This window comes from Scleropages formosus, chromosome 9 (genome assembly GCF_900964775.1).
Source record: "Scleropages formosus chromosome 9, fSclFor1.1, whole genome shotgun sequence".
NCBI classification, from domain to species: Eukaryota; Metazoa; Chordata; class Actinopteri; order Osteoglossiformes; family Osteoglossidae; genus Scleropages; species Scleropages formosus.
Window position 1 is genome coordinate 8803474 of NC_041814.1, and position 16326 is coordinate 8819799.

The window sequence follows — 16326 nt, forward strand, 5'->3', positions numbered from 1 at the left end:
AAATGTTAATCTGAGTTTTGGTTACACTTTTTGTTTGTTCGCCAGGCTGGTTAGCCTATTTGATAACATATGAATGAACAAAAGCAATGATTATAATACTCTTTTTAATCCACCTACTTCTCACAAAAACATGAGTTCGATAATTCACGTTTAAGAAAAATTTTTATAAAAAAAATCAGTGTCGCCTTCAATTGTTTTCATTCACTTTCACAAAATTAAATTTTGGACTTTCTGTGATTGAAAATAAACAAACAAGACATACGTACACACACACACACTGTCGGAACCACTTGTCCCATACAGGGTTGCAGGGAGCCGGAGCCTAACCTGGAAACACAGGGCATAAGGCTGGAGGGGGAGGGGACACACCCAGGATGGGACACCAGTCCATTGCAAGGCACCCCAAGTGGGACTTGAACCCCAGACCCACCAGAAAGCAGGACCCACTTAAACCCACCGTGTCACCACACCCCCCAACAAGAAATTTAAATTTATGCCAAAAATAGTACATTTCTGAATTTCTGTGGGCCAGTTCAATGTTTAGAGTTTAACTTGGAAAGATGATGATCATCTGAAATGTCAAGCTAGGAAAATAACTTTTGGTATTTTTGAGAAACTGAGCTAGCAGTCGATGTTTTCCCAGATGTAATTAAACCAGTGTTTGGTTCAGTTTAATTCTCACCTAAATGAAAAATATTACAAACTGCGTATGAATAAATCTTTTTTTGCCTGTGCAACATTGTCCCAGACCATTCCGAAAGTTAAAAAAAAACCACCACATTTCAAACACTTGTGCACTTTTGTTCACCATGAATTTGTATATCACTTTCAAGAAGAGCATCTGACAAATGCATAAATGTAAATGCTGTTATAAATGTGATTGTAAAAAAGCAAGATCTGGGCTCCAGAGGGTGAAGACCTCTAGGCAATGATGGTCTTTGAGCGTGTAAGCTCAAGGAAGGAGGCTAAGTGTACCATGTTGAGTAGGGTCTGGGGGGTGGTGGGTCCTACGTGAGCTCCAGGCAGCGGAGGTAACACGGGAATACCCTATATTATAAAGAATACGCAAGCCGTGTGCAGTCTTTCACAACATTTTTTTTTTTTCTTTTCAGATTCATACCCACATACTGCAGACGCGATAGAAATTGCAACACGAACATCAATTATCTGGCCGGTCGAGAGCCAAAAAAGCTCGAGTTTGTTCAAAAATGTCTGACCTGGCATTTTCATCAGCTTCATCTATTAAAAATCACAGAGTTCAGCGAAAAAAAAAGACTAAACAAAACAATCTCCCTTCTCCGAAGGTCAAGTTGTTCTTCTCCGCAGGACATCCTCTGCTCTCAAGATGTGTTCTTGCGAAACAAACAGTATTGCTGGAAGCTGAGGGTTAGAAGGTCTAAGGGCCGCTCGTGTCCAAGAAGGCTCCGAGGACGACTTTCGGACTCTACGGCTGCGCCTCGATGGTTTCCCCGAGTTTCCTTCTGGCCCTTTGCAGACCGAGTGACACTGAGAACTCACCAGTACTGTACAGTCTGTTCTGATCTCAGAAGGTCGGTGGTCATGAGACACGATGTCTGCAATATTGTTATCCCCCCCCCCCACAGACTTAAATAAGCACACCCAAGACCAAGACGGGAGTACCATGGCTCAATTCCCAGCCGACTCCGCTCTCACATTCCGCTGCTGTACTTGTCGATATTATGTTCGTTTAGTGACGTTACACGTTCGATATGGGGAAGTTCAGCTGTGTTTAAGGGGTTCCCATTCCTGGTCTTAGCAGCCTCTGTGTATGGAGGTCAGGGATTTTGGGTTAGTTGTAGAACACCCATAATTGTGACGACGAGCCCTAAATCATGTTTCCTCACACGTCGACCTCTTGTCGAGGTCAGGAAGTGTAGAGCCTGAGCCGGAAACACATTTGTAAGGCTACGGAGGGCACGCGGTGGATGGGATGCCAGTCCGTTGCAGCAGAAATACACACGCTCATTCACACGCAACAGGCAATTTAGAGTCACCGGTTAACCTGCAACGCATGGTTTCGGACTGTGTCAGGACACCCGTGCAAACTCCACAGAGATTGAGTGAGGTTCAAACCTGTGCCCAATAGCTCAGGTGCTGTGAGGTGCCAGTGTCACCCACTGTGACACTGTTTTATTCATTGACTTTTGCTAACTGCTTGTCCTGTTCAGGATCACAGTGGTCCGGAGCCTATCCTGGAAACATTGGGTTCGGGGTAGGGGGATAAAACCCAGACAGAATGCCAGTCCGTAACAGGGTAGCTACACACACACACACTCACTCACCCATCCTCACACTGCAGGCAATTTAGCGTCACCACTTCACCTGCTCTGCATCTCTTTGGAGTGTGAGAGGAAACCAGAGCCCCAAGAGTAGATTAACATATTTATGGGGAGAATTAATAAATTCCACACAAACTGAGCCAGATTCGATGTGACGCTCAAACATCCCAGGCATTGTGAGGTGGCAGTGATACCCGCTGCGCCACTGTGCCGCATAAACAGTTGTCTTTTTAAGAAAAAACATCAGAAGTGTGGTTTGCTGAGTTAATCCCTCTTTCTGGAAAGGGCTCTTTACTTCCTTGTAGTGGTCTTTGTGACTGTGTGCAGCGCATTCTGAATAACACAAACACTTTCCAGACCAGACGGCTCTAAGCTTCCCTTAGGCAGGGCTTTATGAGAAAGGTTCTCACAAAGTGTCTCACAGAGATTTTATAGATGGAAATATTAATATGAAAGCATCATTAGCTAAAATGAAATATTTGACGATTAGCCCCCGACCTCGTACGGGAAAAGAAAGCCCTGAGGAATAGTACAATTAAATGTGTGCAAATTACACACACACACACACACACACACACACATTTTCTGAACCGCTTGTCCCATACGGGGTCGTGGGGAACCGGAGCCTACAAGGCAACACAGGGCTTAAGGCCGGAGGGGGAGGGGACACACCCAGGACGGGACGCCAGTCCATCACAGGGCACCCCAAGCGGGACTCGAAACCCAGACCCACCGGAGAGCAGGACCTGGTCCAACCCACTGCACCACCACACCCACCTCTGTGCAAATTAGAACCTAGGAAAATAAGGAGAAAGTGAGACGCTGTGTCTTGTCAAGAAGTTATGCATTGCAGAGGAGCAAATATAGCCAAGTGGTAAAGTAATTTAACCAATGTAAGTAACCATCAGGTATAAACAGAAGAGGTAACTATAAAGTAAACTGGCTCCTCACCTTACAAACATGATCGGGACTAGAATGCTGTTCATAATTCATTGTGTTCCCAACCCCAAAGTCAACTTTTACCACTAAGTCATTATAAAAGCTTAATAATAGACATCTCTCAGTTAGTTTAGAGAATAGGTTATACAGAAAATTCAGACTGTAGCTATAATGATCTTATGTTCATATTTGTAGTAGGGGGATGTGGTGGTGCAGTGGGTTTGGCTGGGTCCTGCTCTCTGGTGGGTTGGGGGTTCGAGTCCTGCTTGGGGTGCCTTGCGATGGACTGGCGTCCCATCCTGGGTGTGTCCCCTCCCCCTCCAGCCTTGCGCCCTGTGTTGCCGGGTTGGGCTCCGGTTTGCCATGACCCTGCTTGGGACAAGTGGCTTCAGTGTGTGTGTGTGTTTGTAGTAATTTCAAGCTATGTTAAAACCTGAAAATCTACAGCTCGACTGCTCTTAACATGAGAAAGCAGACTTCCATTCCATTCGGAAGCTCTATACATTTAATTAATCACGTCTACGAAAGCCAGAAAGGGCCCTTGGGCAGTAAGGGGTCATTATAGAGGTGTCCTGTAGGTTGAGGGAGAGAAGCAGCAATGAACGATACATGAAGAGACCTGGTGCGAGAAACAGCGATATGTTACAGTGTCAGTACAGATAATCTGTGGGAAAGATTTCTTTTTTTACAGTGACACTGTCTTTCGGAGGGTACGTTACAACACCAAATATCTACTTACATTATCGGTGAACGCAGCACAGGCTCTTTTCTAGCTATGACACATTCCCATATCTGCATCACATGGATCAGGTCACGAGCTTTAGGCCGAGGAGGGTGTAGAATGAAAACCACAGAGTTTCGTACTAGAAATACACCTGATCTTTTGTAATGATCCTTTTTTTTGGAAGCATGAGTCGCAAAACTCCCCCCCGCTTTCCGGCAAAACTCTGGGACGCTGAGTTCAAACTTCTCGGCAGACGCCTCCCACCGTTTCCAGCACCCTTCGCGTTGATCACTCCAAAGTCCAGAAGGTCCGTTAGTCCATCCCAGGACCTTGAAACTGTCACATTTATGATATCGTAGGTCGAAACTAACCCCTACAGAGATACAACTGAGTGTCATGACTAATATTATACTGGCACTTTGCTTCTGAAATAATCCAGCTCCTCACAGGGCAGACTGTATAATAAGGACCCATAATTATGATCTGAGTTATGTGGAGGTGGGAATATAGCAGGCCTCCAGCGATAAATGTGTTCATGGGTATGTCCGTTTTAATAAGTTGCTGTCGTAGTTAAGGTGGCTAGTTTTTATTTTTTTTTTGACGATGGATTCCACCATTTCTTAGATCAGCTGTAGAGCTGCAGAGGCTGTAAGAAAAAAGTCTTTTCAATCTTTTCGAAGACTTCTTCTAAAATTCAGGACCATTGTGCATCTCATTGTGCAGGTTGTTTCCAGGGGTCTTCATCTACAGTTCTGCAGAACTCTCAAATCTTCTAACCTCGCCTTCCAAAATAAATTGCATTCTTCTTGTTATGGTGCAGCATCACTGAGGTTGTTATGACAACAATCTATTTTAAACACAAGCGGGGGAAAAAAAATCACAGCACTAATGCATATGAAACGCATTTGTACGAATGCTTTTTAACGTGGTTATAAACTGCCTCGTCGCTGCGCGTGTAAAGTTCGGCTTCCGCCTTTGATGCTGTTGGTATGAGAAAACTATTTAACACCTACTTTACCAAAGAAAAACAGACAGAAGACAGCTCTCACATATAATAATGATAAATGAAAAGCAGATGACTTGTCAGTCTCAAATTTTGTGTAACACTGCCACAAATCTTAATAGCTCTATTAAGAAAACACTCATATGACAAATGCCATTTGTGTTACATCCATATTATATTCATCAGATTATAGTTAACGGGGGTTCAGTGGCACGGCGGGTTTGGCCTGCTCCTGCTCTCGGGTGGCTCTGCGGTTCGAGTCCCGCTCGGACCGCCATGCGGCGGACTGGAGTCCCACCCTGGGTGTGTCCCTGCGCCCTGGGTTAGGTTCCGGTTTGCCGCAACCCCACTTGGGACAAGCGGTTTCGGTCAATGTGTGTGTGAAATTATAATTAAGAGTGAGTGTTCTACTGCTCTGTGGTTAACTGGAGGATCATAAAAGTGTATTTTATTTTTTAAAACCATTGTTCTCCAACCACGTTCCCCGACATGGGTTCTAAAAATATGCATCACAATAGATGAGAAAGTGAAGGTACTCCACCAGCTCTTTCTCAGTGAGTCACTCAAAAAACCAGTAAGCAGGACTTCCCCTGACTTTCCTGCCCATCTGAAACCTCCTTGTTATCATCTCCTTGAAATTCTAACACGAGTTGAAACTTTGGTGTTTCCCCCACACCGAGATACCCATTCTTAGGTATTTTTAAAATAAATATTTATTAGGAATAGAAATGTACACCTACAAATGCAAACGCATTGCATTTAGCACAATATTATTATAAAATGGTGCAGAAATTGTACAGAAAGAGAAGTCAATTAAATAACTCTCTACACGTTTAACTAGGAGGTTTTGAACATAAAATAAATGAATAAATGTAGACATAAATGTATACAGCGATTTTTCTTAGAACCAGTCTGGGACATCTGAAATCATCGCGATGGTGGATCACTTCAGCGTATCATGTGGGAAGAACACCACCAAAAAAGCAAACTGTCATTCACATGCTTTAAAAAAAATATATTAACGTACCAGACTTTTGGACTTTGACTTCATAATCACAGTTAAAGTAAACAAGTTTTTCTGTCTGTATTACCCTGTAGAACGTACAACGATCGGGTTACTAAAGAAAGACGATGAAATGTCCCCTCGCTAGCTGCCTCGGTGACATCTGTGTACCTCCACGGTAACCGCTTTCAGTCAAGATGTTCTACATCGCTACACTTAGTCATTCCAGTCACACGTTCAAAATCCGACTTAAAGCACGATTCACATCAATATATACGAAAATGTACACGTGTGTACAAAAGCGGTAATACAAAAGGTCAGGGTGAAATAATCGTTTCATTAGCAACAGCTTGATGTGGATTAGTGTCATCTTCAAGACATTCAAATCATCCTTTAACTGGGAGCCATTTCTTCTGACCCTGGTGGAATGTACCTGTTAAATCTGTTCACCGCAGCTTCAGCAAAACCCGGTTTCCTTGCGTTTTGCTACTGCACCTTAAATTTTTACCTGTTTCAAGTAAAAGCTGCTAAAGCTGGAAGCGCAAGGGTGAGAGATGCAGCGAGCAGCTGAAGATGGAGATGTCGGGGTCCCTGTCATATCTGCGCTTGGGTTCAGTCTCTGTCTGAAGGAGGTATCCCCACAGCTGAGCTGTTCAGGCATAAACAGTCTCTCTGCCGGGAGTGACGAACCTCCCTCGGACACGTCATAAAGTATTAACCTCGGGTGAATCACACCCAGGGGAGACGATCGCGAATTGTGCTTCTTTTTAAAGAAGTTCTTGGACAGGAAACTGATGAGTGAGTTCACTGCATCCTTCATTACTTCAGAGCTCTGTGTGCAAGTGGTTCCAGTCCGGCTACCTCTGGACAGCTTCTTTGCCCAATGTGACTCCACCATGAAGTCTACAAAGCTCCTGCATTGCACTTGGCGAGCTCATAGGATCCCTTCATCCGGGCCTTCCGAAGGTAATGAATGATCAGGCTGGCAGTGGTTACCGTGGTTACCAGTCCGACAGCAGGGATAATGAACTCGTGCCATCTGGGCTGAGGGCTGGGGCTTCTCTCTGTGAGTGAGAAAAACGATTTGCATAAGCACAGTTCAAATTCGAAGAAAGCTTGAAAGGTGATGTCTCATAAAATATGGCCCCTAACTGTCACGTAAGCTTTTTGGTCTGGAATTCTACTGAGATCTCCTTACACAATGACAAAGAAAAGGTGCGTTCTGCCAAATCACGACGGTGTTGTGTTGTTCTGAGCCTGTATCTGCACTTCAAACCTCACACGTTCATGCTTCCAGTGGGTTTTTCTCCACCCCACTCACCCATGACATGGAGAATGAATATTTCGGTCTCGTAGCCCAGGTCGTTGGTGACGTTGACCAGATACAATCCTGTGTCGTTGGTGGTGAGGTTCAGGAGGAGGAAGGTGCCATCAGGTGAGTACAGCTCCTTGCCGCTGTCCATCTTCTTTAGGACCACAGCTGGTGGAGGAAAGCTGATGCTCTTGCAGCAGATGGTGATGTTCTGGCCCTCTAGCACCTGCAGGGAAGGGAACACCTCCACTGTTGTGTTCCTGGGAGGGGCTGGAGGGGAAAAAATGTTAGTGTCAATGAAGGGCTGACAGACATTTCAGTACTGCGATGAACATTGGTTCATATTGGCGGAAAGAAACAAACTTGAGAATCACGCATCTCCATCTATGTCTCTCTTCCTGCTAATGTAATGCACACATTCTATTGTCTATGAGATGTACGTCGCTTAAAAGCATCTACTAAATGCATAAATGTAAATATACTTGTTGGCTTTGTGTCTCAGTATGTCAGTCACGTAAACATAAGCGAAAACATGCTGTTTGCCAGAAAAAAAGGATAAAAGGAAAGAGCTGTCTGGTTGTTGGACAGATTAATTGTAGCGCTGAAAAGGAAAAGACGAGCATGTGTATTTGTTTTTTGTTTCCATCATAACTTCAGGAGACTAAGAAATTCTACTCTCCTGTATGAGTGCTGCAGTATTCCGACGTACGTAAGCTGTCACACGAAAGCTGACAGGTCGGCCTTGAAAAAACGTCATAAAAAACAGAACTGCAATTTCATGGGTACACGAGAAGCTACAGAAGGCACTGATTAGAAAAGGAGAAGTGAAAGTTAATTTGAGCTGCGGGTGACCAAACAATCACATGTATTAATGGAAAAACCGTATTGCGTGTGTGGGGGTGTGTGCCTACGCAAGTCACACTCTGGGATTTACCTTTCACTCTAATTTGAGTTTTGACCTTCTGGGTTCCGTACGGGTTGCTGGCCACACACTCATACAGGCCAGCATCATCCAGCTTTGCAGGAAACAGTGTGACGGAGATGGAGTTCTCAGGACTAGACTGCAGATCAACGCTCTGGCCCTCGGACACTCTGCGCAGAGTCACACGGCTCGCCGGCATACTGTCTGACACGCAGGTGATGGTCACATGGTCTCCCTCCTTCAGCTCTCCGGCAGGACTCACCACAATGGACGTGTTTCTTGGGGGATCTGATTAAGCAAGAATATGGCAGTCAGGAATCAGTCTACGAAACCGACGACGCTGGACCGTCAAATAATTCAGGCCTTTCCCTTCAGACGAACGAACGAAGGATGCTCACAGTGCAGATGTATTGTGGTCGACACAGATTTCTGACTCTGGTTCCTAGGCACAGCCTCCATGTTCAGAGTGACCTTGCAGAAGATCTGTCTGCCTTGATCATTAGCTCCAGGTGTGAAGGACAGCACGGAGGTCACATTCCTGAGTCCACCATCAAAAGGGCCATCTTCTAGAAGCACTAGACCGTCCTGATGTACCCACTGGATCTGCAGGAGGCTGGCTGGGAAAACATTGCTTACAACACAGCCAATGGCAGCCTGCTGTCCTTCCACAAGGGCCTCAGCGCTCACAATAACAGGATCTGTGGGAAAGGCTGCCAAGAGAGGAGAAATTGGCAGGCATGAGAGAGACAACGGGAGTCAAGCAAAGACTGTCCAGAGAAAAAGCACTTTTTTCTTTGTTCATTTTTGGTCAAAGGCTAAAAGCTCTTGTGTAACTTATTTTTACATAATGTCTCTGCGATGCTTGTTTCACAATGCTGAGCGGTTACATAAAGTGCAAAGCACAAAACATTAGTTTTCGTTTAGTCCTAATTTTTACACCATGGGGCATCTTCCGGTGTAAGTGTTACGAACTCGAGGGCAGAGTTACGGAGAAGCCCATTTTTGACACAGGTTATCTAAACACGAACGTCCTTTGGAGAATTCAGACTGCTGGCAACCAGTCCACACTTGAGTAACTTTGGCCTCCTGCTGTCATTCCCAAAAGAAACATCTGACTACTAATCTAGCCCACACCGATTCCAAGCTTTCACTCTCTGGAAATGAGCTGGACCCGGTCAAGAGGAAGTATCTGTATCCCAGAAATGTATACCATAACCCATTCTGATGAGCAATACTTCCTGTTATGCCTTTTTGTTTTATAAATCTGTAATTTAAGTCTAAAAAAAAACAGGGAATATTTCCATGACAGTCGAGACAATCCCTCACTCTTTAAAATACTAAAGATAAAACTCCTCCAGCCATTTTAGAGTATATGAAACCAAGAATTAAAATATTTGCACACCGATATCAAATGTTGAAAACACAAATCTAAGAAATGTTAAAATACGCAGTAGTGATCGATGCGATGCCAACAAAAACGAAACAAACGGCAGTAAACTGGTTGAAATGTCTGGGATGCTTTGGAAAGTCCCAGCATTTTTAAAGAGAACATGACGGCTCATATATTATACTCCTAACCCTTTGTATTTCCGGGACAGTTAACACCACATTTTCCCACAATTATTGCATGCGTACACTTACAAAAGACTTTGATCTCTGTGTGGCGGACCTTGCGCACTGAGCCACAGTGAACCTCGCAGGTGTAGGCACTGTCATCCATCAGCTCTGCTGGTTGGAGGAGGACCTCGGAGACGTTGCCCTGGGTCTCCACCCGGCTACGAACAGGTCCGTCCAGCCGGTTCTTCCAAAAGAAAACTGGGCTAGGACAGCCGGTGGCTCTGCATGACAGAAGAAGGCTGGACCCCATTTCCACGGTGATCACACCATTACCTGGGCTCAGATCCACCTCAAGGGGAAATGCTGGCAAAACAAAGTAAAAAAAGGCAGGTGAGCACATTGAAATTACCACTTTTAATCCTCGCAGTGACTAAGATTCAGTGCAGTACTTACTGACAAACCTTCACATTCCCTATTCTCCCCTTACCTCCAGCTGCAAGTGTGAAGCACAAGCCCACAAAATGAGCCGTCAGTATTAACATCGTAGCGTCTCGAAAATATGCCCAAGGAGGACTGAGCGAAGACATTAAATGTACGCCTTGTGACAACAAACGAGACTGCCCCACCGCTCTGTCTCTTTTGTACAGAAAAGGGAGTGATGTCATTTCCATATTATAGTACCGCTATGTTCCCTGGGGGCCTGGGTTCTCTGTACTTTACAGACAAATTCCCCTTTTCTTGGTGTCTGAGCTCTGCTGCCTCTTTCTAAACTTTACCCCCACTGAATTCTTGTAAGCCTTGAGCTTTCTTATCTCAACCAGGTGAAGAGCTCTACCATTTATGCAAAAAAAACATTCTCAAAGTCATATTTCTCACCTGTTATATGGAGCAGAGTGCTGTCTTTCTGGCTGCCGAATTGGTTGCTGGCCTCGCACTCGTACAGGCCGGCATCGGCCAGCTTGGCTGGAGACAGCTTTACAAAGGCGGTAGGGCTGTGGTTCGACTGCAGGTCGGTTCCCTGGTGCTCGGGGAGTCTGCGCAGAACCACATGAGGTGCTGGGATAGCCTGCGAGTTGCAGCTGATGGTCACAATGTCTCCCTCCTTCAGCTCTCCAGCTGGGGTCACCACAATGGTTGTGTTTCTTGGAGGTCCTGTTATAGGAAAATTCCATTTCACTTACCAAAAAAATGAAGGAAGGAAGCCATGAGACTTTTAAAAACCCTGCTAATGACTCCCTTCACTTACATAATTCGATATGCCCCAGCATCGTACAAAACTCAGGAACTTTTTTTCTCAAAAGTGTTTTGTTTTCAGTCAACAACAACAACATATATATATATACACACGCACTTTCTGAACCGCTTGTCCCATACGGGGTTGCGGGGAACCGGAGACTAACCCGGCAACTCAGGGCATAAGGCTGGAGGGGGAGGGGACACACCCAGAGCAGGACCCGGTCCAACCCACTGCGCCACCGCGCCCCCACAATAATAATAATACTAATAACAATAGATTTTATTTATTATGGTCCAAAGGTTTACAAGCATCTTCTCCCCATTTAAACAACTCACACGTTTCCAGATGAACAGCAGTTCAGTTGCTTCCCCTTTTGTCACTAACCTTGAACAGTAACTCCCACTCTCGCGGTTTTGTGTCCAACCGTGTTGCTCATCTCACACTCGTATTCACCTGCGTGGGATGGCATCGCCTCGCGAAAAATGAGGCTCTTGCCTCCCCCCACCGTGACCGGATCCCCCCCCTCCCCAAGTTTCCTCCATCGGATCTCAGGTCTCGGCTTTCCGTCCGCTTCACAGGTGAGAGTGAAGCTCTCTCCTTCTTGCACCACGGTCATCTCTGATATCCTAATGTCCTGAGGGGCATCTGCATGAAATACACATTCCGAATGAGACGTGACAGCAACTGATCGAACAACAGAATGAATATGAAATATCCATAAGGGTCACAAAACTGCTACAAGCACAAAAAATTCTTCTGTAAAGTCCAGCTACTCGTATTGTGATCCACGGTCTTAGACATTTAAGGACACACACACACACACACACACACACACACACACACACACATTTTCAGAACCGCTCGTCCCTTACGGGGTCACGGGGAACCGGAGCCTACCCGGCAACACAGGGCGTAAGGCCGGAGGGGGAAGGGGACGCACCCAGGACGGGACGCCAGTCCGTCACAAGGCACCCCAAGCGGGACTCGAACCCCAGACCCACCGGAGAGCAGGACTGCGGTCCAACCCACTGCACCACCGCACCCCCCATTTAAGGACACATTTTAATTAATACGGAATCTTACATGAAAAAAACAAGTGACATAATAAACTATCAAAATAAACACTTCAGTAAAACACTTATAAGTTGTGGTAAAGAAAAATAAAGTTCTATACATCTATGTGGTAAAAAAACTGGAACATTCTGTTGAAGCAAAGTGCTTTGAAAACCTGATACTGATGGCAACTCTGCTGTTGCTTCACATTTTTGCAAAACGCACAAAAGGAGCTATGCATGATATGCAATAGAGAAAAACAATCATCTGCAATTTTAAAGCTTTTTTTGGCTCCAAGCCACTTACACAAGACGTTCATGGTAGCGCTAGTCTCCCTGGAGCTCTGTTCTTCGGGAACACCCTCTAACTCATGCCTAGCTCTGCAAGTAATTGTCCTCCCGTTGTCCTCAGGTGTCGGGGTGTACGTGTATTTGGAGGACACGTTCGTCATGGGACCTTCCGCTCCCATTTCCTGGTGAAGGACCGTCTCCCCCCGCAGCCACGTTATGTGCAGGTTCTCTGGTGGGTAGACATCCGGTACCGTGCAGGTGAGGGTGTTGTTCTCGCCCATCAGCATCTCCTCGTTCCCTGTGATCACGGGCTCCTTTGGAAAGGCTGGAAATACAAATGACCCCAAGATTAGAATGAAAAAAAAGTTCCACATGCACTTCCACAAATACCTTTCAAACTACAGCATATTTTTATCTGACTTTTCTCCAAAGCAACATAAATTATTTTACCTAATTAATCAGCTGAGTAATTTTTACTAGAGCAATTCAGGGTAAGCATCTTGCTAAAGGGTACTATGCAGGAGATGACCTGGCTCCTTTCAGTGCAAGGCAGCGATTTCATTAGTAATAAAACTATAACACTAAATCACTCATTGCGTGAATGTACAGTATACACAAAGCTTCAAAGCCGACCTCCTAATGATCCACGATGTATTGATTTCCTTCCAACAGTTTTTAATTATCTGGGATTGACTGAGCTTAAAAATGAATATTATGCTAGGTATGTTTTGGCGTATCTAAATTGCTCTGCCCATTCCGATAAAAATTTCTATGGTGATGGAAGGAAGCAAGATTAAAGACGGTTATTTTTTCAGGCCATTGTCCTCAGATAATAGTGTCAGGTTTAACTACAGAGAAGCATGCAGTGATTTATAAATAACCCTACCTCATGGTCTCTAACGCCTGTAGAATGTGGAGGGGGTCATATATTGCAGATATTCCAGTACAAACAGACCCGTAACACTTTAAGGTTGTAATCTTTAAGAGGGTGCGAGATGTTTCCAGCTCAAAGCTGTATGCAGTCTTAGTCTAGACTGCTGTGGGAGACAGCAGATGGGGACATTAGAGCCGACCTGAATGCTGTTGGCTCAGATCCCATCCTGCTGTAGTATCCTCGATCAAGGTACTTACCCTGAACTGACACAGTAGGAATACAGAGCTGCGTACACGCGGGGAAACGGCTGTGAGGCTGGATGTGTACCATTGGCATTGCACGCCAGCTAAATGCTTACACTTATTCATATGATATGGCACGTGGCGTGGCGCACGCAAAGGGAAAAGTGCGGGCAAACGAAAACTAAGCGCAGAATGATCAAGGATGTTGGCGCTGTCACAATCAGTCGAACTACTACTCTCGTCCAGGCCGGTGTCGTTCGGCACGTACAGTAGACCCGGATCTTGGCGCGCTGCTGCTTCGTCTGCCCTCCGCACGTCACTCTGCACAGCACCAGGTTCTCGTGCTGCGGCCGCACGCGCTCGAAGAGGAGCGCGGACTCGCTCGTGTTGCTCGTGGCCGCGCTGTACAGCGGCTTGTCCTCCAGGGACGTCCAGGAGAAGGAGGCCGGCGCGGTGCATCCGGCCGCCCTGCAGCGCAGCTCCCCGCGGTCCCCGGCTCTCCACACGGGGTCTTTCGGGCTCAGCGACACGAATGAAAGACCTACGTTAGGAAATTCGGGAAGACAACAGGAAAATTGAGTTAAAAAGAAAAAAAAGAATGAAAGAAATCAAATTTTCGCCATTATTTATGTCACCACTGACTGACACATTTGATGGGCTAATTTTTCGTCAGCACGACGTTAACTTACTGCCCCGCGTGCCAGGCTTGAAACGGCAATTTTAACAATGGTTAATAAATTATATTATTATATATAAATAAGCCTGACATGACCTATTCGGCGCGTATTTCTCGACAAATAATAATAATAATAATAATAATAATAATAAATAATGCACTTGCAACTTACCAGATGCGGGAATTATAAACATGGCCATCAAGGTCAAAGCCATGGTGCGCGAATGGGCTGAAAGACGATTTCAATTATGATACCACCACAAAACAGCGGGTTCTCACTCTCTTCTGGTCCCGGTCGTCGTCTTGTCTTCTTGCCGAAGCTCCGCGCACTGCTGCCTCCCTAAGAGCCTCGCGCCATTTATAACCTGGAACCCAGGGAATTCCTGCGCTCGTGGAAAACGGTGACAGACTCCCCCCTTAAAATACCGAATATTTGAAGCTTGAATTCCCCACTCCCGGCCCCCCTGGGGCTTTCGGTCCATTCAGAGCGCTGATGCGCGGCCAGGAGGAGGGGCAAGAGCTCCCCCTTCAGGAGAAGCGCCTCAGTGCGCCTCGCGGGATCGCTGAGCGCCCGCGCGCTCCGCAGCCAGCCATCTTAGAGGGCGCGCGCACGCGGACGTACTGTAGTACGAATACCTTGCTTTACTGATGGGTAAATGAGCGGAAAGGCGATTATCTAACGTGCTGAGTCGCCGTGAACAAAGGTGTCACCCAAACAACATCTGCAAGGAACGAATCTGGAATACTTCTTCATCATGTTCTGCGCGACACAAAGTGCCCAATTTTCCCGCGTTTCTCAGCCAAGCAAGGCGTCACATGATTTGCGTTTTACGTAATTTATGTTCCACGGTTTGCTTTTATACAATTAAAAGATGGGGGGAAAACAGTTTCCAGTTTTTATTGGCGTCAATAATTCGCAATTATGCAAAGAAGGAGTGTCAATTTTAAATGTTACAGTTATATCTAAAACGAAATATTCGAAGATAATACTCAACACACACTATAATATTTAACAGAGTGTGTTAAATAAGTAGTTCAATCGAAGTTTATTTGGAAATGTTGAATGTAAGTGTTACTAAATGTGGTCTCTTACTGCCACAGGGAGCTACTTGTGTGTTTAGGGAAGTTTCCCAGTTCCGCTGTGAAAACAAAAGTTAAATTCTCTACAGAATCTATGTAACTGTGGTTCATTCACATACAAATATAGCATTTTCCGTGCAGGATTCCACAGCGATTTGTCCACAGTTTAACGTGTATTTACACTGGAGGATAGCAGTTGTTTTTTAACAATTATTGCCATAGAGACACTTCTCACTGCTTCACCACTGTCTCTGCGTGTGTGTGATCGCATATTTTACAGACTGAATTTGTATCACCTGAAACATGTTTTCAGACTGTGGGAGGAAACCAGAGCACAGGTTTTGGTGGGAAGCTTCGGTAATGTCATCTGCAGCGTGTGTCCGTAATACGTGTATCAGAATTTGAAAGAGGATTGGAACGAAATGGAGTTTCGTTCACTTTGGCCATGAAGAAAATGCCATATGTCGAATGCAACTTACAACGTTGGGTAGCCTCTCTGGGGTGCACCAATACTTATGTCATAGCATTTCTCTGTTACACCACATCCACAACCGGTTTTTCCAAGCTTTTGTTTACATCCGACTGTCGTTTCCTCTGAAAATAATTGTCTCTCGTCACTGGTATAAATCCAGCTTTTGAAAATCAGTGACACATCCCTCCTGACTGTTGTCCATGTACAAAAGGACATTCTAGACTAAAATGATCATTAAAAAATCATCGGCAATATACCATATTTGGGCCCTTGCAATATTAAAGGTAGAGTAAGATACTACACAGGTGTGTATTGTATTTTAATGAAATATGTCTGTGAAGATTCTCAGTTATCCAGGTTATGGTATATCTAAAAACAACGCTAAAACAAAGGCAACTGGAGGTGCTTGAGTTTTCTTGAAGAGGCGAAACATCTTCAATAAAACTCTAGCACCTCCAGTTGCCTTTGTTTTAGCTTTGTTTCTAGATATTTTAATGAAATATTTACAATGTCATACGGGGGTGTGGTGGCGCAGTAGGTTGGACCGGGTCCTGCTCTCCGGTGGGTCTGGGGTTTGAGTCCCACTTGGGGTGCCTTGTGACAGACTGGCATCCTGTCTGGGGTGTGTCCCCTCCCCTTATG

General features: G+C 45.3%; 1 protein-coding gene across 1 annotated transcript; it reads right to left on the bottom strand.

Moving 5' to 3' along the window:
* Nucleotides 1-5851: 5851 nt before the first annotated feature.
* Nucleotides 5852-14619, bottom strand: vcam1b (vascular cell adhesion molecule 1b). The gene is made up of 10 exons (XM_018726848.2): nucleotides 14305-14619; nucleotides 13725-13997; nucleotides 12357-12665; nucleotides 11382-11642; nucleotides 10637-10912; nucleotides 9845-10123; nucleotides 8602-8913; nucleotides 8216-8491; nucleotides 7291-7551; nucleotides 5852-7033 (listed from the first exon to the last, which is right to left on the bottom strand). Exons 1-10 carry the CDS (start codon nucleotides 14345-14347, stop codon nucleotides 6873-6875), a joined length of 2451 nt encoding a protein of 816 aa, XP_018582364.1. The 5' UTR covers nucleotides 14348-14619; the 3' UTR covers nucleotides 5852-6872.
* Between the last annotated feature and the right edge of the window lie 1707 nt (nucleotides 14620-16326).

Coding starts and splice junctions, on each gene's coding strand:
- vcam1b (XM_018726848.2), bottom strand. CDS start 14,347: ATGGCTTTGACCTTGATGGCCATGTTTATAATTCCCGCATCTG. Junction 7,552..8,215: donor AACTCAAATTAGAGTGAAAG/GTAAATCCCAGA, acceptor TTTCCCCTCCAG/CCCCTCCCAGGAACACAACA. Junction 7,034..7,290: donor ATTCATTCTCCATGTCATGG/GTGAGTGGGGTG, acceptor TCTCACTCACAG/AGAGAAGCCCCAGCCCTCAG.